Source organism: Tyto alba, unplaced genomic scaffold, assembly GCF_018691265.1.
Source record: "Tyto alba isolate M040663 unplaced genomic scaffold, T.alba_DEE_v4.0 Super-Scaffold_46, whole genome shotgun sequence".
Classification (NCBI taxonomy): domain Eukaryota; kingdom Metazoa; phylum Chordata; class Aves; order Strigiformes; family Tytonidae; genus Tyto; species Tyto alba.
The window spans coordinates 9920781-9946067 of NW_024881322.1; the positions used below are offsets into that span (position 1 = coordinate 9920781).

A 25287-nucleotide genomic window follows, 5' to 3' on the forward strand; every position below is an offset into this window, starting at 1 on the left:
AGTTGGGATAAAGTTTTCCCCAGCACTGCAACTAAACAAGATATTTCTCTGTAGATGAAAAAATGAGTTATAAAAATACTATAGATTTTATTGAAGCTGTGAGCCTCAAAAGAGAACAAACTAGGAGTTGAGGAAAAAAACCCAAATGGTCAAATCAGATTCACAGTAAGAATTGTCTTTGCTGTAACAAACTTTGCCACTTTAAAAAAAGAAACAAAACACATCCTGAACAGCTGCTGCATAAGCCTGGGGATGAGGGACACAGGAAGAAAATGAATTTCAAAGGTAAGAGATTTTGGCAAGCACCAGAGAACCTCAGAGGCTCTCTAAATTTCCTTCACAAACAGGTGTTTAGACATTGCTCTCTGCTTTGCATTCCTCCTGTCTCCTCCACTCACATCTTCATCACGTGTTTTGTTTGTTTGGCTTTTTTGTTGGTTGTGTTTTGGCTTGAGTTTTGTTTGTTTGCTTTAAATCTTTCGATTTTGGCAGCAAAGGAAAGTCTGCAAAAGGCTCCAAGGCTAGAACTTTGCCCAAAACCAGGAAGAAATGTGGAAGAGAAGACTGATGCAACACTGCATGACAGCAAAACCTTTCCCTCCCTCCCCAGATCTTAGCTGTGACTATTTCATGCTCTTATGTGCAGAAGCCTTCTCTGTGAAGCAGTTCGAGATAAAAGTGGGAAAATAGTGAAAACACAAAAGCAAGCAGGAAAGTTACATGCTTCACATAGCATACCAAAGCCTCTCCACCAAGTGTCTATTTTAGTCCTACTGTACAAAAGGCAGCCTCTAGCCGATACTCTGCTCCCAACCCATCACCCTGCGATGTAAAAGGATGGTTGCTCTCTGTGTTATGAGAGTGGATGATCACTTTTTTTGTTTTCCAATGATGGTGGTGGTTTCTTTTAAATCACCTAGACTTCCTAGAGAAGCTCAGAAAGTCATGAGGGATATGATAAATATTTGACCCCTATGAATTTTTACCAGGCTTTTCCAACAGGACTGTGTCAGAATCATGTTTACCAGTCTGCCAAGAAAAGTTACTTTTCCTTCTAAAAGTTTTGGTTTCAATTACATCTATCCATTTCATGTCATCTCTGGGTAACAGCTGTACCAAACCAAAGAAACACCTCTGCAATTTTTGTTTTTGTTGCTGCAGCTACTGTTCAAGGAACATGCGAATATGGCTTCGCATTCTGGATGAGTCATCCTGCTTCAGTCTCTTTCATGGAGGACAGTGCTACGCTTCCATACCCACATTCAGGAGCAATGCTAGAGCAGCACAAGCACAGTGCAAAGCTGTGTCTCAACACCTCCCTGAGATCACTTCTCTTGTTTTATTATTATTGTGTTTTATCTCTCACATAATAAAACATAAAATCTGCATACTGGAGCAGGGGGCTGCTTTGACACAGATTTAGATACAGCAGGGAAACACTGCTAATAAAAATCAATGAAGAGGCAAAATGAAAGGGTAAGGGGGAGGGGAAGGGAAGCACTCAGATCAGCATTCATGCTCGCTTCTGGCAAATGCATTTTGTTGAGTTTCACATTAACCTGACATATTAACATTTCATGAGCACATAAATATTTAATGGTGACACCGTATATGCATATAATGTAAGGCAGAATTACAGCAATCAATAAGGATACCAGAGAAATAGTTAAGGCACTGTGTATTGCTATACAGCAAATTAAATGGCAATTTGAGTAATCAATATGTAAAGCAGCCTTGAAATGATCCTCAGACACACACTCTGCAAGCATCATCTTTTAGCATTTGCTGTGCAAAATGTGGCAGAGCTGACATACTACATTTGTGTAAGAAAGGATGATGGAAGGCCCTTTACTATATCTAAGTATCTGTAGGCAAATTTGACAGATACAGATCTTCTGTGAAAAACAGCAATGGTTAAAAGGGAAAGAAAAAAAAAAAAGGCTCTTACAAATACCCAAAGAGGAATCATTCCTAGTCTTGGCAACAGATTTACAACATTCATTATTATATTTGTAATACTCTTTTCACGACTTCGCGACTCATATCCTGTTCCAAAGTAAAATGCTATAAATACAGCTGATAAGGGCATGATTTTAATGTTATTTCCTTTATCACTCTGGTTATGGAGGAGAAATAGGCAGGGAATGGACATGTTTACTTCATAAACTGGTGAAAACAGGATAAAACTTCATAAACTGATGAAAACAGCAGGGAAAGAAACATAACACACAGCTCTAGACTGAAAATACTTTTATATGTCTACATAGCGTACTGTTGGCTTGATTCATGTTTCTATCACAACAGTTATTTTACCAAGGAAAGGAAAGTAGTGAGGAAGTCACAAAGCCCACACAACTTCCATTCAAATGGAGGTCTATCATTAATGCTCGTGAAGTGGCTGCACCCTATTATCTTCCTCCTCCTCACATATCCACAGTGAGTTGCAGATCCACCAGACATTTCACAATTAGCAGGTATGGTGGTTAAATTTTGCTTAAGGGAAACAAATCTTTAAAGGTAGAAATTATGAACATTGCAGAACTCTTGGCACCACAGAATTATTTAGGTTGGAAAAGACCTCTAAGATCATCAGGTCCAACCACAAACCTCATGCTGCCAAGTCTACCACTAAACTATGTCCTTAAGTGCCACATCTACATGTCTCTTAAATATGTCCAGGGATGGTGACTCCACCACTTCCCTGAGCACCATGTTCCAATGCTTGACAACCCTTCTGGCGATTAAATTTTTCCTAATATCTAATCTAAACCTTCCCTGATGCAATTTGAAGACCATTTCCTCTTGTCCAGTTTCTTGTTACTTGGGAGAAGAGACCAACACCCACCTCACTACAACCTCCTTTCAGGTAGCTTTAGAGAGTGATAAGGTCTCCCCTGAGCCTCCTTTTCTGCAGGCTAACCAATCCCAGTTCCCTCATCTGCTCCTCACAGGACTTGTTCTCTAGACCCTTCACCAGCTTCATTGCCCTTCTTTGGACACGCTCCAGCACCTCAAGGTCTTTCTTGCAGTGAGGGGCCCAAAACTGAGCCCAGTATTCAAGCTGTGGCCTCACCAGTGCCAAGTACAGGGGGACAATCGCTTCCCTGGTCCTGCTGGCCACACTATTTCTGATACGAGCCAGGATGCTGTTGGCATTCTTGGCTACCTGGGCATACTGCTGGTTTGTATTCCATCTTCCTTCAGCCCTACTTAGACTCTGGTCTGCTTGGCTGCCCTTTACTTTGACATTAGGAATCTACTTCTGCCAGTTTTTCCTTTCTTTAGTCCTTGCAGAGCTACAGAATTTGAAAGGTCCAAGATGGAAACGTAGCTTCTAATACACTAGATGTTACACAGACAAAAACCAAAACCAGCTCACAGTACAGGAGTACTAAATGCTGCACACCCTCTTCTCTTCCTCTGTTCCTTTGAATCGATACTGCCAATTACCATGAGGCAAAGCAGAAAACCACCATGATGTATAACACTCAACAACAACAGCGTATTTTTTGTCTTTAGAGAAAAACAAAAAAATCTAAACAAAAATCTCAAAAAAAAAAGAAAACAAAAGGGAAAGAAAATTAACAAGAGAGGGCAGCCATGAAAAATTTGAGTGATGAAAAGACATTAATGAGCAAGACAAGAGAGGGTGTTGATTTCTTAAATTGATTGTTCTTAAAAACAAAACAGAACAAAAAAACCCAACAATCTAAACAACTGCAGCTCAGAACAAGGAAGGAAAAAAGAGAAAGTGAGAGAAGCTTAGAATAAGAACAAAATGATAACACAAGAATAATGAGATGAATTGGCTATCAGAAAAGGAGAAAGGAAGAGGTTTAAAAATGTTTTTAAAAATGCAAGGAGGTGAAATTTTTAGGAAACCAGTGTTATCCATTTTCTTGACATTTCTACAGATGAAACTCTGTAGCCTATTAAGGCATGGAAATTTTACAGTATTTGTGGTAGAATACAGATCTGTACAGTTTTTACTCTTTTTAAAGTTACCTACTATATATATTTATCCTCTCTTATTTATGAATTTCTGCTGTAAATGGAAGAGGAACATTTCCCAATTACCCCAAAAACCCAGAGAGTGATCAGAAAGAGAAATGAAGGCTTGATTGCATTTCCCAAGGTAGACATTTCAGGCAGCATTGGTCAGCAGCTGGTGAGAGCTGAGCTTCTGCTGGGATTTAGACATAAGAATTGCCTGAAGTACCCTGACTTCTCTGAAGCCAGAAAAAAAAATGTATTTTCAAGAAGTATAAGGCAGCCTTCCAACATCCAACTGTCCAACAAAGCATTTAGAGAGATACAGGAAAGAATATTCCTCCTTCGAGAATATGTTAGATTGTTGTTTTTAACTGCAACATCTTTTGTACTTCCCCTTGTGTTATAATCAGTGGCACTCTGCATCACCCAAAGAAGACTCACCTGTCTTTATAAGATATCTACCAGTGGCATGGACAACAACATAAAATAAAGTCGAGCGTCATGCCAAGATCACAGAAGAATAATGCAAAATCTCCAGTAGCAAAAAAAAAAAAAAAAAAAAAAAAAAAAAGTAACAAAATCAAACTATGTTCTAGCTTTACCACAGTGATCCTTTATGGTATTTTATTGAATTATTCATCAAGTCCATCACTATCTCACAAGAACAAAACAGACCTTCAGGGAGGCAGTGGACTAAATGAATAATTTTCCACATTTGACTACCATGGGCTTAAAAATCTGTATCAGCTTCAATAATGAAGCTTATACCTGCAACTAAGAGTTAACGACTGACAAAAGGCAAAGTTTTGAAGACAGGTATATTCAAAAGCTTCCTCACAAAAATCCAGAAGGATGAAACCACCAGACAGAAATATTCACTGGGAGGAATATCAATTTAGCCAATCCCTTAATCCTTCACACTGAAGATTAAATTGGCTCAAAGTATACTGCCCACATCAACTGCAGATGTAATTCTGAGATCCCTGAACCAACCTCAGAGTTTGGCAACAGAATAGAGATTCATTACGATTAGGAAGTAAATACAGAAGTGAAAGGCAAGACCCACTATATCTCCATCAATATTTATAATAAATCCCACAGCAGACAGTTCAACAAGGATTGCTGCACTATTAAAAAGAAGCATTTCTCCAGACCTATTCTGTAGTACTATCTCAAATGATCTTGCATTAATAGAGACCAAGTTTTCTATCAGTCTGCTGTAGGTTAATATCAAGAGGTTCGGAGAGCTAGTTAGTAAAGATGGTATTCACCTCCTTAGACCCAAAATGAAAAGTCAGGAAGCATCTTAATATTCAAAACTGACAGGGCTGTTCTTCCTCTTCTTGACACTGCTTTTCCTTTTCCTAAGCCTCCTTGTCTCATATGGTAGGCTTCACCATACCCTTTTCATTTAGATGCTTTAAGTAACTCTAGGAAGCAAGTCCTAACAATATGCTTCCTGAGAAGGATAAGGGATTCCATAGCAGACAGACTTAGTTTCCATTCACCCTCTTCACCAATTTTGATTTCTTCCTAAGGCAGCTTATCATTTGCCTCAACTTCAGCATCAGTGTGTTTCCAAGATCCTTCACTAACCTGAATTTTTAGCTTCATGGTTGTATTTTCAATTTCCCATTGCTCCCAGCACAGAGTAAATGGGAAAAGCTATGAGACTCTATAGCTAGTCATCTTCTCTCCCCACGTATACACACCTCAGCTTTGTAGCTGGGAGGTATCGTGGTTCCACAAAAACAGCCAAATCTTTCTGTGCTACTGCTGCAACTCATGGTATGATTCAAAACCTTCTGAAGACCATAGCTAGACTTGCAACAACTTCTGGCCCCTTTGGGTCAGGACCTCATTTAGCCAACAGCTTCCACATACATGGGAAAGTTGAGGTGTGCTATGAATGGCGAGAAGTGATCGGAACATATGCAGGACTGTAACATTGCCAAATACATCCCATAGCGCGTACCACACAGGGCTGCGCAGAGGGTGCCGTGACTCACTCACAATTCTCTTCCTCCCTGAATATTAACTTAACTCTGTGTTTGTGCAGCAACCAGCCACTCCAGGCTTTTGCTTCTTTTCTGTAGATGACCCACCTCATTTCTGCCATCAGTGATGGAGGCCCTTGGAGCAAAACCACCCAGTTGCTGATGTGTTGTTATGGAAAGCAGAGACACTGCATGATGTTTGGGAAAAAAAAAACAGAAGGCAGGCAGAAAAACAGTTAGCCGAGTTGAAAGTAAGAACAGAATGGAAAGACTAAACAGAGAAAAGAGACGATAAGAACACATTAACAGGCTGGGAACCACTGGGCTTAAGCAATTAGGTCTCATGTGGAAAACTGTATTCCGTCATGAGACATACCAGGAAGACTCATGTAACAAAGTTCACTTTTCTCTCTACCTTTAGCAGAACAGAAATAAATTATATCCCTTTGCCTGTCATTTCTGGGAGGAAAAAAATGGCATGGCAGAAATCAAGCTCAGCTTTATCTCAGAAAATGCTGAAATTATATGTTGGACTACTCATATCTAATCAGGCTAAAATGAGTAGGCATGAGGAGACTTTGTGAATTGGCGGAAGGATGTGTAGGCAGCCTCCTATACAACAACTGCATGGGTTAGAAAGTATTCGGCAGACAGTCTGACTGTGAGTCAACCCATTAAAGTTCTGAGAGGTCTCTGCAGGATGCCAGCAATCTTCCTGCCTGCATCACCGGCACTCGCAAACAGCACCTGCTCCTCCACTGTGACTTCTGAAAGCTTCAAAAGGAAAAGAAGTGCCTCCTCAACCTCCCCAAAAGCAGCAACTCGAGTAGCTGCTGGGGGAGAAGTGTCTCGGCATCACAGCTGTGTGAATAACCCATTTTCCAGCTCAGCAGATGCAGGGGAAAGGGGATTTTCTACTACTGACCCTAAACCGGCTCAATTTTTAGTATTCAGGTAATTAAATTAACTGTTGGCACAACCAAAGTCTAAATGTTGTTTGGATTTGAAACATTTTAGTAACTTTTTAAATTGTTTTAAATACAAGAACAGAAAATATAGAAGCATGCCACTAAATGTCATACACATCATTGACAAAAATGTAGTAGCAATAGATCCAATATAAAACATACCAAGGATTAATAAGCCCAACTTTTCAGCATGGATTTCAACACTGGCTTCCCACCCTGGTGACAATATTTTATATTGAAAATTTTACGTTCAAAATCGAACAAATATTTGCATGAAATAGATAAAATCAGTGGGAAAAGGAACAAACCTTTTCAACAGATGAGGGACTTCAACCTCAGGCTACAGAAAAATTATCTCTCTCCAAGGAGCACGCTTTTCCCTACACATATGAAGAACCTACTAATCTAATAAATGGCAAAGAACTGGGCATAAACTTGGCTAGCTGGCTAGGCAGAATCCAAATAGGTAGATAGCCAATGCTCAGACCCGGATCTGCTAAGTTTATTTGCAATTTCTGCCTGAAGCACCAATCTTTTGTGCTTAAACAAAACAAGGAGACACAGTATGTGTCTTCCCAGGGCAGAATCTCACCCCAAAGCAGCAGTGACACCTGCTAGGATATGGCTGGTCATCAGGGCAGAAGAAAAATATAGACAAGTCACCAACTTGTCAGTCATCAAAAGCAAATTCATTAGAATGGGAATTGTGGACACCACCAGAGACAATGCTGTACAGGACTTCTTTGTGACTCAGCTGACTTGCTGTGAAATACAGTAACGTCTAAGTAAAATCCTGCACTCCCTCACAGATGGAGATTATTGCTATAGTAAGATGCCTGTGAGGAAAATGTTAAAAAAGGGAATATTTCAATGGTAGTACATTAGAAGCTAGGGTGTAGTTGCTGCAAATTCAGTTTACCCAATGGCATCAGCTCTTTCTGCCTGAAAACACTGTTAAATTGGCCACGACCCAAGATGAATGGCAGTCCACTCACAACTGGAACAGCAGCTTTGATTTTGCTGCCTGCTATCAAGTACACCTGAATGAATATTGACTGCACATGTAGGGGTCAACTTATCAAAACTGCTAAGCTAGTGTTTCTACAGAAGCATCCCAGGCACAAACATGGCACATTTAAACACAGGACAATAACTATCAAATTTCTCTCTTTGGGTTACAAACAAAAAGAGTGCTCCATTTTGGTTCCTTTGGCTTCCACTTTACACCAAATTAAGTCAATATCATTATTTTACATCAATATTAGCAATCACTGAAGTGCATACATACAATAAACAGAATTAGACAAATGAATACACACCTACATACACATATGTATACAAAATATTTCAATTTCATATATTTATACCTCTCTCCTCATTGTATTTTGAAAACAAAATGGATCTGCATAGTCTTGCACCACAAATTCCCAAACAAATCAATGACAAAGCACCAATAAATGGAGATACTAATAGCAATGGTGGCATAATAGTATTTCCATGGAAAGGTTTTTCCTCAGACCCTTTTTACACTAGGAAAGTTTCAAAGGCACACTGCCACAAGTTACCAGTAAGAAAAATCTCAAGATGTCTGCACTGAATAAAGTCTGTTTTAAATGGTAACATATAATTTTATTTTTAAAATTAGTAGAATGTGAAGCTCAAGTAGTTTTGGAAAGGAGCAAATTGGAACTGGGGAGGAGGGGGAGCAGCTTGTCTGCTCCAGAAGAACAAAAAAAAAAAAAATATTATCTGTCACAAAGCTTTATTCCAATCATTTTCTTCACTGTTAACTTTAATTATACACTCTGACTGTCCTATAATTATGTAGCTTGGGAAGCTGCCAATTATTTCCTGTGGAAAATTTTAAAATTTCTTGCAGAGATTCAACATTACTTCCATCAATGCATTCCATACACTATGTCATCACCTTTTAAAAGCAAAGCCTCTGACAGTAACAATTGATTATTTAAGTAGAACATGAAAAAAATGCAGTGCATATTCATCACTGATAGCTCCAGACAATTAATAAAAAAAAGAGAAAGAAACATTAACTCAACAGGAAACTAATTCAATAGGAAACTTTTTTTAAAAATCAAAATGATAGCTAAGGATACCATGCAATCAAAGAATTTTTTTTTTTTTCCCTTCCACTAAACAACCTTTCTTCTGGAGGCTCCAGTCATATTGTACAGTAACCAAAAAAACAAGATTCAAAAATAATTAACTCAAATTCTAAATAAAGAAAAACAACACTGTATTTATCTGAAGGAAGACAGAAAGTAAAGAAAACCTATCACTGTAATTTCAGGAATAAGTATCCAGCAGGAAAAGGTGAATAAGAGAAATGGATTGTGGGAAAGTAGGTAAGAAAGAATCAAACAGGGAAAAAAAAGTTTAGTTATTTTTGTTTCCTCCTTCAACATGTGACACCCATGTTTTCACCTTGAAATGCCTTCTGCTTTCAAGATGCAGTTACCCATGTGCTCCAGGGCCTTCATATCCATGCTCTTCAACACACTGCAATTGTATTTACTCTTCCTACGAGTACTTTTGGTTGCCACTGGTCTTTGAAGCCCCACTGCCACCCCCCTTGAAGGGCACTTCAGTTTCAGACATCCTTCCCACCTAAATAATCATTTATTATGCAAATTATTTCTAAGCAGATTAATGGAAGGCAGAACAAGGAATGAAAAGGGAAGAAATTACTTATTGCCTGTTTTCTCTCCTAACTTCTCCTTATCCATTTTTTTCAGTAATACAGGAAGATATCTTACTGAGGGCCATTCAGCCAGGGCGTCCTAAGACAATGACAGGTCAGACTGCAGGGATTTGTGCTGCCCATTAACATGCAGCACTGCCAGTACACTCATGAAGCCTTCATGATTTCCCGATACTGTCTTTGCTTAATACACCACACTGTCAGAAGAAACTTCATATTTTTCAAGTTTGTTACAAATCAACTCTGGTTTCCAGTCTCAATTTTTAAGTACTGCACAGCACAGATATTATCTCATTTGGGGGCTTATGAATTAATCCATGCTACAGCAATCAACTGTATTGGGCCAAGTTGAAAATAACCTCTCCTCCTAGAAACCAAAGTATTTCCTAGTATCAACAAGGAAGAAAAGAGAAGAGCTCCTATCAAAACAAGTTGTTCAGTATGCAGGTATTATTTGTAAAGTTAACAATTTCTTACGGAAACCTAACCTTGACCACAGAGAGAATTTGTTAGGGAACAAGAGTAGAAATATATCTGAAAAAATAAGCAAGATCAACAGGCAGTACAAGTAGACCAAACTGGTGTTATGGGAGCTTTGGGAGCCAAAGGCCATGAAGAAAAGGTAATGTTAGATGTGAAATAAGGAATTCAAAATGAGAAGGAAACAGGCATGTCAGGGCCCACAGGAAACTACTGTACACCAGCTAGTAAGTCAAGAAGATTAAAAGATAGAAAGTAGTACTTTCTAAGAAAGTACTAAAGACTAGTAACGCTGTAGGAGTTGCACACCACCGTTCATCGCCGAGGTGTTCAGCATGCTGTTAACATGACAAGGTGGACCATCACAGATGAGTGAGCTACCACGCCAGCAATGCTAGTGTAAGCACTAAGTAGAACTACTCAAGAAAGATGGGTAGGCTAACATACTCCCAAGGTGTGTTAACAGTTCCCAAAGCAGCTTTGGGCAAGCAATTTAATCTGAGCCTGCCTCAGTATGGCACTGCTAGTGTACGTGTATTCTTTCTCAGGCAGGAAATACGTGAGGCACTCAGACACTCTCCCAACAGGAACCATACAAGAATAAAACCAGGGATCTCAAAGTAACAGCAAACATTCTCAGTAATGTAACAGCAAAATCACTGCATTATAGAAACAAAGCTGAGCCAGCAACAAAGTCCTTTCTAAAGACTGGCTAATTACATGCTACACTGAACCCAATTATTCCAACATCATTTGCAACATGAAAATGAAAAATAAGAAAAACTTGAGAAGTCAGTGAAAGCTCTATTTCAACAGAATTTCTGTCCTCTTTAAATTATTTCAGATTCTTTAAAAGACAACTGTCTCATTTGGGAACACTGGCTACCCCTACAAAGTATATTCTCTAAACTTAGAATTTTCAAAAGAAGTCTATGAAGTAGCACAGTCCAGATTTTACAAAATTTTAATGAGAAAGAGTAACCCACTCTCTTTTTATAAATAAAACCACAACTCCACATAGTTTATCCAGAAAACACACTCATTGCCCAGTATATGAAATAGCCCTTAATTTCAGGGGTTTATAGGGGTTGATAAATGTTGCTGTATTGCATGTTACTTTGGTTTCTTTTAACAGTTATTGCTAGATACAGACCTGGGGAGAAAGATATATTTAAAGAGCAGATCTTACCATCTGGTGTTCTCCTATTATGTCCATGGATCATCCTGTCCTGAATATCAGCAGGCCCTTTACAGACCTATTGGAGCTTTGACACTAATGTACTTTGAGCAAAAACTAGATGATAATGCATAATAAAAGTTCACTCTTCACTTTTTAGTAGAAATGATTGGTGTGTCCACTGCCTCTTTGTCATACACAACCTTCTTTAAGCAGGTCTGCATGTGCACTTTTTCTTGGGGAGTTAAACCATCCCCACTATCTCAAGACCCTGACTTTCTAGACTATCCTCTACTCCCATCTGTGCTCACTAGGTTTATGGTGGCAAATATTTGATTTCAATAGTGGTCAGGAAAAGTTGTTCTATTCAGAAGCAGTTATTATTCACTGGATGCCTCTACTTGTAAGGATGCAACACACAACTTGCTTTAACTTACCCTTGAAATAACAAATGTAGGAGGTGGAGTGGACAGGGGGCAGGAACGGGTTGTGCAAGTGAATCATGATGCTTTTTGCCTATTTTTCTCCAAATATTACCTCACCTACAGCAGTACTTTTCGTGGGAGCATCTTAACTCTCGGGACACTGCCAACTCAGTCACTTATCAAGGCATTTGCTCATCAAAGCCTCCTTTCCACAGAAAACCCTGTCAGTTTTTGGTAGACTTAGAGCAGGGCAGAGAATTCTGCACAATTACTCATGTCTGAGCTTATGGACATCCATCACGCATCTGAAAAAGGCACAAACTCATCTCCCTTTTCTTTGCAGGTCTAAGCAAAAAGTAATATTTGCAAAAAGTAATATCTATAATATTTGACTCAGCAGTGACAGGCTAGATAGCTGTACCGCTTTCTCCCAAAGCTTTTACAGGCTTATATAATGCTTTAATGTTACATGGTTTGCTTTCTTTGCGTTTGTTGTTAATATCAGGATTCCGAACCTCCTCTTCAAAGTCAACTGCAAACAGGACATAATCACTGTGAATAGACAACTGCACAGATCTCAAAGACAAGAAGGAGCCTTACCCTTATATAAGCATCCTGGTGATGTTTAGCAAAGTACAGCATGTTATCGAGGGCCAGCATTCCTGGAGGGGTCTGTGTAAAATCCATTGCTGGGTTTACGTGATTCTGTAAAAACATAACAAGATCACTCAGTTAGCATCTTTATGAAAGCTATCAGCTCCCCAGTGATGTCCACCGTGCCGTGTTAGCATGCTGTGACAAAAAGTCCAGCAACAGAGCTCTTTTTGTTGAGCATAAAACTCTTAACAAGGAAATGGTCCATGCCTCAAAGAACTTTAAAGTCGAATGCAAATGCTATGAGGTTGGCATGTCAGTCCTTCACTTCCATAGCTACGGAATGGAGTTTCCCAAAGGTTGAGTGCTTTAGAAGCACAGATCTCCAAGTCTTTCGTGGCACATAGACTCCTCGGTCATACCACAGACTAAAAGTACTATCTACACAAAAATGCAGATGTATCTGCAAACAGCCACCGAAACACCTATTTGTAAAACTCCTAGGGAAGAATTTCAAATAAACCATGGAAAGGAGAAAAAACTACTAGATTCAAAAGCTATATTAAGTCTTTTGGATATTGTGTACTCCTAAACACAAAGGGCCTCAGACAAAGTGTATGAAATTAAACGGATTCACCTTGTGGAATTCAGGAGCATTTTTTGTTATGTTCTGAATCCATGAATTTCAACTATGGAATTAATGAATGAACAAACCAAACAACCAAAACTTGTTAGCTTCCACACAAACAAATACAAATTTCCAATGTGTAGTTTCACACACTACATGAAAAACTACATTTGCTCAAAATATAAATTAACCCAGTCCATCTGTTGATTGGATGGAATTAAATGTACACTTGAGTAAGTGTCATGTAGTTCATGGTTTACATGTGAACATTTGCCTGGCTATAGGCAGGCTCAAAAACCACAGAAGCTGCTCAGAAAAACAGAGACCCAAGAGTATGTCTCCATCAAAAAATGCCTCTCGTCTGCTATGCTCTTTTATCACTATCACCTTTGCAATGTCTTCAGCTCCACTCATCATTCTGACACAAAAACATTTCCCTAGTTGCTTTGCGATTGCATTTCTATTCTGCAAGACCCAGTTGACAGAGACTTTAAAAGTGCATTTACTAGCAGAAAACTGACTAGCAAAGATCAGCACAGATTTCTTCTTCCGTCAGTCTGTTTCTGCTGCGTGCTCAGGGTCTGATCCACCCACCTCACTGACGAAAGCATGGGGTTTACTACTTTTCTTCCTGTTGAGTCTGCCAAGCCATAAAGTTGTAGAAATGTGAGTTTTGATTCTCTTGCCCGTCTTACCTTTAGGTTCATGACAGACTGGTATTAGCCAGTCAATAATTCATAGCCACATGAAAGATTAGAAATATTAGAAAGCAAAAATTACACATTAAGATGGCTGCTGCAACTTAAAAAGTAGACAAAAATTCTGGGCTGAAGAAGGCATGCACCACCTGTTCATTTTACATCTCCGGCTTAGGAGAACTGGTATACAAGTAAAACAATCATAGGATCATCATTTTGCAACAGGGAATCAAGAGAATCTCTGGAATCCTAGGTTATATATGGCAATATTTATGCAGCAGACATTTCAGAAGGGTAATAGTCTAGGGTGGGAAAAGAAACGCTTACTGAGTTGTGTTTTGCAAAAACTCATCTTTTTTTAAAAACTTTGGGGTTTTTGAACTTTCATGTTCATCTGGATAACAAATAAAAGCCCTTCATGGTTATTTCCCCAACTCATCCTTCTGCCTTCCATGTGTGATGCATTTATCAGTCAGAACATATAAATCAGCACAAGACAGCTTCACACACATCACAAGCCCAACAGACCTCAGCTTCTGGGAAGAGAAAACTTCCCTTCCTACAATTTTCAAACATTCCAGAAAGTGCATTTTAAGAGAGGGTGAGTCTGGCAGACACACAAATGCCTCTCCCTGCCACCCCAAACCCAGCATGATATCTTAGCAGGACCTACAAGGCATTTGAAACAACCTTCATTTTGAGATTTTGAGCATGAAGTACAAGTCCCGGAGAACACCACTTGATACTTAGCCTTGCCATGAGGTACATTTCCTTGGGAAAGCTGTTGGGAAGCTGTCAATGAGGAACTGTACAGCACCAATTTTACACCACCTTTTGCAAGTAGAACTTGAGCATAGGGGTGCAGATGCTCTCTTCATCCCCATGCTATAGCACAGGCAGAGTATAGTTGGATAAATACCTGGCAAGCAGAGGGAGTAGCAAGACCCACCTACCTTTCTCCAGCTATTAAAATATTAGCACTCATTTCACTGGTATTTACAAACAATGTTAAAATAAAAACAGGACACTGAAATAAAAAGGCTGACCTCCTGGTGATTGAATAGTTCTTTCCTTCATCCCATTCTACATCTCAAATTATATAGGAACATCGATAAAAAACAGGGAGGGCATGAAACATCTCACCACATTTAGTAAGGATGACTCATTTTGTCTCTTAGCATCACTACTAGTTCTATGTTCAATCAGAAAAGCCATCTCTCCGTTACTTACTACTTTTTCTCCAAGTCAAGCCTATAAATGCAGCTATTTTCAGTTGTTTCAAAAGTTTCTCTCACTTTGGATCCCAGGATAACTAGGGCTTGATCTTCAACTCTGTTAACCAAAATAACTGGAGGTATGCCAGCTGATAATAGCTGAGGATCCGCAAGACAGTTCTGGCATGTGTAGAGACAATACATTATCTTCAATTATTCTTCCAATTCAGAACGAATACAAGCAGCTTTGTTCCCTTCCTTCTTCCTCTCTCCCCCTAAAATCATCCTCCTCTTAACATGTTGAATATTTCTGGTTAAAATATTAACTTATTGAGAGTGGGTTTAGAAATGAGATACAAAGCAAAATTGTCTAAAATGCTGTAGTGAATAATTCAGAAGTATGCAAACACCCACACCTACAACATAATTTATTAAATATATGGAACACAATGCTTCAGGCAGATTAGTTGCATCTGTTTAGTATAAAGTCTATTGCATTTTTCTCTTTATAAAAAGCCAAGAGCGAGAAATGCAAAATGGATCAAACTTGTTACCCCAATTTTTCAGGTAATTTTTGATTTTTTTTCCACTAGACTAAGTAATATCTATCAATCTTTCAGCTTCAGCATCTGAGTGGTGTTTAACAGCTCATGCTCTTATACCGCACGTGTTAATGTACCAAAAACATCAAGAATTTGTTAGCCAGCTTAGTAGGGGTACTGTAGAAACAAAAATTCATTCTTTTGGGTAAGATGTAAACCCAAAATCATGACTGCTTATGCTATTAAAAAAAAAAAAAAAAAAAAAAAAAAAATCACATGGCATGTTTCACAGGATTACAGCTATTCTGGATGAATTCTAGTGTAATAATTATATTCAGACAACCTAGCATTCTCATTCAGTCCTAGATGTGTAAATCTTTCCTCTTGGTCCTGAATAGCTCCACTGACTTACTTCCGGCTTCCAAGACAATCTCAGAGGGATGTATGGATTTCAGTCATAACAACGGGAGGCACCCGATGCCTAATCATGCACCGATGACACCGAGACGCCTAATCACAGTAACGGTGTACTGCCTGTAGGCAACTGCTAATGGTATAAGCACCGCTTGTCCCTTACATTATTCCTAACAGCATCTTCCACGAGAACATGCTGAAGCACAGAAACCATTTACGTCTCTGCATTCCTAGACAATTAAGGTACAAATTTTTTCCTTCTGTGTTGACAGGTATTGACAGCTTACCACAAATTCTGCATCAGTGCTATGTGCAGCTTTGTAAATCAGTTGTCAAATCATGCTAGTTTGTCCTAAAGGCCGCTTGCAGTAGGTGCCAGACCCAATAATAGCTGTTCTATGCAGAAGAGCAAACTTCTGTTTTCCCAACACCAAAGCAGCTCAGGTGGAATGTTATTCTGTACACTTCAGTTCTGTAGGTTTGTATGACAAAAACACTACAGAAGTTCCCAGGGATGAATTAGGACTGTAAAAGAACTGACGACAGAAGAACTTCATTCAGAACATCTGAAAAGGAAGAGTCCAATTTAAATGGTGACGATTTAAAATGAACCTTCTCAAAACTGGTCATATTTTTTTCCTATGTAAAAAGGAACAATCTGTCTATGAAGATAGTGCCAAGGACAGTAATCACTTTCTCCCATCCTCAGTTACTTGCACTTACTCATTTTCTTCTTTCTTTTCAATCTAAACCACAGTTCTGCAGACTAGGAAGGAAAGCAATCACCCAGTTCTACAGTACCTCCATGAAAACCTTCCCTGGATCAAATAAGGAAATCAGAGTAGTACACACATGGATGTTTGTTCATAAGAACTCAGAACCAGGAGGGTGGGAACTTTTTAGGTGATATTCACAGTGAATTAAGAATTGATAAACTTATCTTGGAAGTATTAACGAGCACACAACCTCATCATTTACCCCTTCCCTAAATAATCCTGAAGTTTTACACACAAAATGTTCCCATCTGTTCATTTACACAAGAACTGCAAATACAAAAAATGATACATTAAAAAACCCCACATTTGTGAAGAGGTAGTCAGCTAAAATTCTTAATGAGGAAGTAATTTTATCTTTTTATTTAACAGCACTATATTCAAAGAGATGATGATGCACACAACTTCTACCATCCAATTTAATGAGATATAAGAGTGACTTGGGAATTTTCAACCTCTATGTATTCAATGAAAGCAAGAACTAACAAACAGATTTGTTTTTCTCTTGATAACTCTTAAAACATGCAAATATGCATTTTTTTTTTCTTCCAAAGCCAATTTTTTTAATTTTCCCACAGAACTGTGATAGAATGAAAATGTCTGGAGGATTCCTGAATTAAAAAAAAAAAAAAAAAAACACACACAAAAAAAAAACCACAACCCCAAAAAACCACAACCAAACAAAAAAACCCCACTGTCTACCTCCAGTCAGAAGAATCCAAAGCTCAGCAATTGCTATATCTTCAAAAGAATATGCAGAAAATTTTTAAAGACACTTTCAGTGCAAGTCATTTAAATCACATGCCCACTACCCCGCCACATATAAAGAACTCCAGTATATTTCTACTGGATATAGTTTTCATAAAGACTTATAGGTGATGTCTACACACAATGGTAGTTTTTTCTTTGAAGTAACATATTTCTAGCTTTTTCTAGATTTGTTTTAGGAAATATTTGGCCATTTTTACCTGCTTAACTACTTTTTTTTTTTTTTGACAACTTTGCAATATGTATTAGTAGACTGAAAACGTTATCCTTCAATAACACTCCAATCTATGTAACATGTTAAGCAACAGCTTTTCTGGATTAAGTTTGACCTCATCAATATAAAATTGACCTTCTCAATAGTGAAGAAATCAAACACAATCTGCACATAATTTTCCCTATAAAAGATTAAAAAAAAAATCATAATTTGACTACCATATTCCTTTGATTCAATGAGCTACTAAGTAATCAAACAAAGAACCACAGAGCTCTTCTTCAGCCACCACCAAAAATCTGTTCCAGTCATTAATGGATGTTATGGTGGTCAGAACTGCAAAAATCTGAATGTTATGGTGGTATAACTAAGTCAGCTAAACTTGTCTGATCAAATATAACAGGGCATGTCAGAAGACAAGCACTGCATATTTTCAGCCATGAATAAATCACACATTGTAAAGCAAGACAAAAAGTTCTTGCATAACTCTTTGTATTATATAAATATGTATTTAGCATATTTAGCCTTACAGTTACATGGAGCTAATGCTTTGGATTGCAAGATCTTAAGCCCTATGGACTGCCAGTAGTTTGAAAGCCTAAAAGAATCTAAAATGTGTACTATAACTTAGAGCAATGACATCATGACCAATGCATAAGAACTATGAACCATCTTTCAAGTTTTCTTTTAGTTAACAACTTTAAAGCTGGATGCATGTTTAGCACTTCACAAATTGCTGACTTCTTATTATTGAAGTAATATTTTCTGGGCAAATGAAGTTATCAAGCAGTAATAGCAGTAACAGGACACGTACTCTCTCAGGGATATTTAAAAATGAATCAATAGGACATGGTCATTTCAATTACATTTTTTCTGCAGGTGAAATTTCTGCCAGATAAGTACCCACCAAGTTTACAGAATTACTGAATAAGCAGTCAAACATCCACTCACAGATCTATCTAGACTGGATCAAGAAACTAAAAGCCATACTAGTTCATTACGACTCCACACTTGAGATTACCAGTTCATTTAACAGCCACGTCAGCAGACTGTCAGATTTTTTTATCCCATGCTTTCGGGCAAAGTTAGATGAAACTGCTGCTGTATAAGGCATAAGCTAGCCCAGACAGCTCTCACCGCAGGGATTTAGGGACCATTCCCAGGAGACTTTCTAGAGGCTCAGCTGAAAGGGTATGAGGCAGGGCAGCTCCAGCCAGGGCAGCTAGAGAGCAAGCAAGGGTTAACAGCTTTTCAGATAGCTCCAGTTCTTCCAAAATCATGATGAAAGTATATTACCTGTGTCCTGACCAGCAAGCAACTTTTGTGTTGTTTGAACTATAGCAGTCAAGAAGTACACCAGGATAAACTGGCATGGAGTATCCCCAATCAAAAAATAAATAGTGTTATAAATCTAGACCTTTTTATGACTTTGGAACATGTCAGGAGATCAACTGGTTTAATTTTACCAGTGTCATTTAAGCAGTTTGCCCCTTCTACGTAGATAGGATCTAAGGCATGAATTCTCATCCTTTCCAGCAGGATAATTATCAAGCTAGCAAGAAGACAGTTGTGTGAGAAAACAGTGTGAACAGTGCTAGCAGGAACAGCAAGCCAAAAAAATTAATCCAAACTTGAACACTGTAAATAAACACAGATTAAATGTTTGCAACTAGGTGGAAGTCAGACATGGCAGAATCAAAACCTACCCGAGTAATTTTATCTCTGTGAACCCTATCAGATGTGTAAATTAGACAGTGTTCCTAAGCCCAATTTTGGCATGAAAAGCCTTGAGTTCAGAAAGGTTAATGTCTGTTGAGTAAGGCATACTGTGACTTCCACTCATTATTTAAGCATAATGGCTGGCACTGTTGGTATGTCAGTGTACAAGCATTAATGGTCCTGACTGATGGTTCAAAGACTACTTATTAAAAATAATTCAGAACTCTTCAACAGGCATTTTGTATAAAAGTTAAGGAAATTATACAAAATAGTTAAGAATTGTACATAAATCTATATTTTAGCATGCAGCCAAAATACACAAGTTGCATAGCCTATCAACAAGAAAAAAAAAGAAATCTCTAGACCTTTCTATTAAGTAAAATGAAAGGTTCAAAACCAAGTTCTGTCAAATCATGGGTGCTTCAAACAGAGTCTCCTAAGCAAAAGACTACTAGGACAACATCTTTTAGATTGCTTTAGTTGCACTTCAGGCAGTTTTATCTAAACTTAGCCTTTCTGATGTAACATTTGTCTCTGTAATTAAGGTGCATTAATGAAAACATCTTTCAGTTGCAGTTTCTTTTAAGGAAAAATTACTTAAATTATAAGTAACTGAGTAAAATCAGGGTAAAAATAATCATTAGAATTTTCCCAAGGATGTGTATCTACAGGGAGCCCACATGCAAAGCAGCCCACTTAATTGCTGCAGTTGCTTCTCCCATTCATCATCACTCAGGAGACTTGAGTGAAACCCCGAATGGGATCCTTCCTGCTGCAACAACTACCAGCTCCAGTAAAGGATATGATGCTGACATACTATGGTAGGCATGGCACAACGACAGAACAAGAAGGTTGGCACTCCATTTGTGCAGTGAATTACACTTCCCTTGGAACTTCATTAATAATGATGACTGCAGTAGCTGGGGACACCCCTGCATCCTCACCAGCCGTGTTGCTTTGAGAACAGTGAGCTTCGCAAGGAACCTAAACCCAGTGCCAAGTATCACAAAAGTAAGTTGGGATAGATCTTGCTCTCCTTTTAGATATTTCTGTAGAAAGGTTTCACATTTTTCTTTTTCAAGCAAGCTAGCTAAAATGGCTGTCATGTGCAAAAGGAAAGGGCCAGGCTGTGTTTAGTTCAAAGAAAGAATAGAGAGAAGTCAGCCCTGTGTCTAAGAAAACTCCACTTCAAAATGAATCAGCCATGTGAATCTACTGGCTGCCAGATACAACAGCTGTCAAAATTTAAAACCAGGGAGCTGAGCTGAAATGTCATCTGTGGCTGGGCGTGTGGACTCAGTCCCAGGTTAAAGAGCCTGCTGCTACTACAGAGCTCTGTGGTTCGCACACTACCCCTGCTTTTATTACCTGTGACCAGGTCAGGCTTCCAATAGCCACAGAAGACAAGATGAAAACTAATCTACAGTAAAGGAACTGTCAACATCTACAATATTTTAGCTACCTTCAGATGTACATCCCCACATACAGCATGACTGGCTCTACGGTCAAGTCTTCTCCCTGCCTGAGTACAAACAACCAAGCTCTGTTGATGTCAGATGTGGGTTTGAAAAAAAGGACCAAACATTGGATCCATTTATTGGGGAATTCCAGTTCACGTGAGTTCCATTCTTCTTTGCCTCCCTCTACAGGAGTGTGAACCTCTTGTGACTAGAGTTGTGCTCTGCAAAATGCAGATGTTTTGCATGTCTGTGCATCATTCTGCTCTGCCTCCAGTTTCCTCCACATAGACATCAAAAAGAAGATGGAGCTGCACCAAAATGAAGGAAGATTCAAGAAAATTAAGGGATTTTTAAATTAATACATACCATTGCCACTCATATAGGTGTTGTATAACAAGCTGACTACATCAAACAATCAAAATATTCAGAATTCAGATACAAAGTTGTTTTTAATTTGGGGAAATAATTCAGTTCTTCACAAATGAGTTGTTTTTCTCCCTGTTGTCTTTTAGTTCAGTCACAGGCCTAAGTTAATGAAATCACTTATTCAAAGAAAATGTCTAATTCTTTGTAACTGAAGAAAATCTAAATACTTTGTGTGCTATGCTATTTACTCTCCTTTAAACCTTACAACAGGCAAAAAAACCCATGACGAATGAGAGGAGGGGGAACAGAACAATATGTACATTTAAGTAACATACATATCTGTCTGCATGCATGCATACACTGTAAAATTGCATAGGCATAAAAAAAACCCAAGCCTATTTGCAGTACTTAATATTAAATTGAATTTACACTGTTTTACAAAACTATCATCACTTCAATATCAAGCAAGTGTTTTTGTGGAATCAGCTATCCAAGTCAAGCATTGTGAAACAGATGAAGCCCACGCTATGAAAGAGAAGAGATGTCATTATGTCTGACCAGTTTGGGGAGGGGGCTGTTTCTTCTTTTTTTTTTTTTTTTTTTTTGTATGCAAATTCCGAGGCATGTGCAGTACATAATATCCAGAGAAAGATGTCCAAGACCCATCTCTAAGAGAAGGGGTCAGAAAACAGCAGTAAAAGAACTCTTCTGTTATGACACACTTTAAACAAACTACTCAGCCCTACTACATTCAAATCCACAGAGCTTGCCTGCCCCCATGAGTTTATAACTGAGATGCACATCATAAATGAGCAGCAAACAAGAAAATGATACAGTGAATTCATACACAGTATATAAAAAATCCCCAAATGCCAGAAATGCAGTATTCCACTGCCCCTAATTTTAAATTAGCACACTTATATTTGTTAGTGGATTTGCTTTAAAAGAGGCATACTTTTAAAAATCACAAGGACTTTAAGGTTTTTATTTTGCAATTTCAAAATTAAAAATATTGGAAATTTATGAAAATATAAAAATCCTTTTATCCCCCCTCCACAAAAATATCAGAACTTATCCTGTCATTAAGGAACTGATTTAAAGTATGATTCCTCCAACTAATATTTATAATAAACACAAAATGATCAAATAACGTATTAAAAAAATTAAAACACAAAAGGATTGAGATTATACAGAGTCAGTTCATACTCACAGACACACAGCCACAGATATTTCATTCTGATTAGTTTGAACTTAATTCTTAGAGCGATACTGAAAGGTCAAAGAATGTTGATAGCCCATCAAAATGGGATATTTTTTTCCCCCCCCTTCCTTTTAAATCTGTTCTCTGGAAGGACTAAAGCCAAGAGAAATTCAGCAGTAGATGGTAAAAGGCTGATTTATTCATTTTAACAACGTGCAAATTGTTAGATGTCCACAGTTTCTGGCAAACAATCCTGGTAAATCACATGCAGCTGCATGGTAAGCAAGGACGGGAGCTTTAGCATATGGATTTGTTGGCCCCAGTTGTTGGTCACTGTAACGATGCATCTGACACAGACACCTCCTTCTGCACAATTATTGGCTCAGATCAACAGTACCAAGTTTATATAAACTTAGTAGCTCCTCTAATACACAGGTATCACCCATTGTGCGTGTCATAAGGCCAGGCTTTCCTGGTTACAACTGATCCATTTTTGTTAGTAAAATCAAGTTCCTCAGGTTTACTCCCAGCCCTTTAAAACCCCATGCCTGCAAAACAGCAGTAATTCTCTTGCATCCCTCAGTTAGCATTCATGATCAGCAGACATCAGTCTGATGATGAAGAAAAAAAATGCGTTACCTTTGTTTAGACTCACCGATCCAGACACAGTTTTCACCACCCATCTCATTTTTTTGCCGTCCTTCAGTATCTATTCCCCCACTGCAATCACACTTGGCTGAGAAGCTACGGAGTCCCCAGACAGCACCTGCCCCTGTGCCCAGAGGAGATGACCCCTCTCCCTCGGGGAGTCTCCCCCCACACCCTCCTCACCAGCTCTGCCCTGCTCACACGAAGGGCAACCACGCCGTGCCCCTGGTTCGGCTCAGCAGGCATCTCCCCGTGCTGCCCAAAGGGCCTCAGCAGAAGAGATCTGCGCATCAAACGCTAAACCGGGGGGGCCTCCCTCCCCTAAACTATACCAGGGGAGACACACATTGACTCAAACGTCTCAGCAAATCTCGATGTTGGTGCGGAGAGTGGAGTTTCAGCATGAATCCTGCTAAATTGCAAATCTCAGTGGGCAGTACTTCGCGCGACACGCAGCAGTCCTACTTCCAACGATGTCCTGTGTTTCCACAGCTTAGCACACAAACACCAAATGCTTTGTCTATGGCAAACGGTAACTTAAAACTATGAGATTATGCTTATGGGAAAGAATGCAGTAGGTCACACACCTATGGGCTCCTAACAGCACCAAGCACAGGATGGCTAGGAGAGTAAACTTGGGTGGCACCTCCGTGATCTCTGTATTTCTGCCTCTCAGGTTTGGAAAGAGATTGATGCTTTGCTGCTGTTGCTCATGTTTGAAGAACATGGCCTGAGCTAGCAATGAAATGTAAGTTTTTCTGATTAGATCTTTAACTACATTTACAAAATCTTATCTTTTACAGATTTACGGAAACTTTTTGGAGAAAAAAGAAGGGAAAAAAAAAAATCAAGATTGCAAGAATGTGTGCCTGTCGTGGAGCCTACACGAGGCTGAAAAACACTCAGATACAAGAATGAACTATTATTTCAGAGGGAAAAAATATCTCAACAGTATTTGCCAGACAGAAAAGAAACTCCACCTACAGTGTACTGTGTAACAAACTGTAACATGCAAAACAAACTAAGTAACTTCTTATTGCCCCCAGAGGTATCATTCAAACACCTAAACATCTGCTGCCATTCAGCTGAGAAATGGAAATTTACAGCCCAAAACAGTTATTTCTACTATTTCTAAGGCTGAAACAATTCCATACCCATGCAAGTGAGCTGCTGAACAACTTTTGTGAACCACCTACATCTGGTGTGTTGCTAGTGCCCTCTGCTGTGCAGTAAGTTAGCATCTTTCTTTTAATATGAGGTTCAGCTGTACTCCAAATAATATCAAGCCATATAAATACAGTAAATCAAGTATTTCTATCTTCAGGTTAATATTAAAAACAATCCTGATAGACAGTCAGTATTACTGTAAAGAGAAGAACTAAGTATTTACTTAGAAAACATTATGTAAGACTACCTTATGGACCTGCATACTGTAAAATAATCTAAAATATTAAGCTAATAGAATTAAAGTATTCTTTTGTTTTTCAACAAGTGAAATAGAGATGATTTTTTTTTAAATAGCAAATAAAGTTAAAAAAAAAAAAAAAAAAACACCCAAACCTTTTCAGATTGAATTATCTCCATACAGATACAGGAAATTTAACTGTAAAATTAACAACTGGACTTAATGATTGCAGCTCCTCCAAATGACAGTATAGACTAGTAAAACCCTTACTTACATCTTTCGTATCATCAGTTCATATATAGTTCCTTCCTCTCCCATTCTGTTTTTCTTTTTTTGTACTTCACATATTTTGTTCACCTTTCTAATACAGGTTTCAGTACCTCTACTTGCAGTTGCTCTGCCAGAGATCTATCAAGTAGCAACATTCACAGAAATGTTAGGGAAGCAAGATGTCAAAAGCAAATGGAAACTTGAGAAAGATGTTTGAATTACAAGAAAAACTGGTTGTGAAACCTGCAGTTCGTTGTCTGACACTTTCCATTTTTAGACTCTTTTGCTTCTAATACTTTACAACTATTTTAAGTGTTAGGATGGAATGCCTAGCATCTTCTTCAGGCTCAAATGTCTTGGCAAGTTTCAGCAAATTATTTTATCATTTTAAAAAATGTTTTATTAAGCACTGTACTGATCTTATTAAATTAACTTTTACACAGTTGTTTTGTCAAGAAACTCCAGCCCACTCATGCTAAGCAAGAAAAACTTCTAGTTTCATAAAAGACTTGCTCTTGTGTCAGTCCTGAAATTCTTCTGGAAGGTAGGTTACATTTGGCCACATTATAAAAACTCAGGATGAACTGAATTTAACAAGTCTCTTTGGAGCACACACT

General features: G+C 38.5%; 1 protein-coding gene across 9 annotated transcripts in view; it reads right to left on the bottom strand.

Annotated features, from left to right (window-relative positions):
* ELMO1 (engulfment and cell motility 1) overlaps positions 1-25287 on the bottom strand; it is a 306368-nt gene that overhangs the window by 152373 nt on the left and 128708 nt on the right. For all 9 annotated transcript variants that reach the window (XM_042806555.1, XM_042806552.1, XM_042806556.1 and 6 more), the window contains one exon: positions 12360-12464. In XM_042806555.1, coding sequence (XP_042662489.1) covers positions 12360-12464 — 105 coding nt within the window. The remainder of the gene's footprint in view (positions 1-12359; positions 12465-25287) is intronic.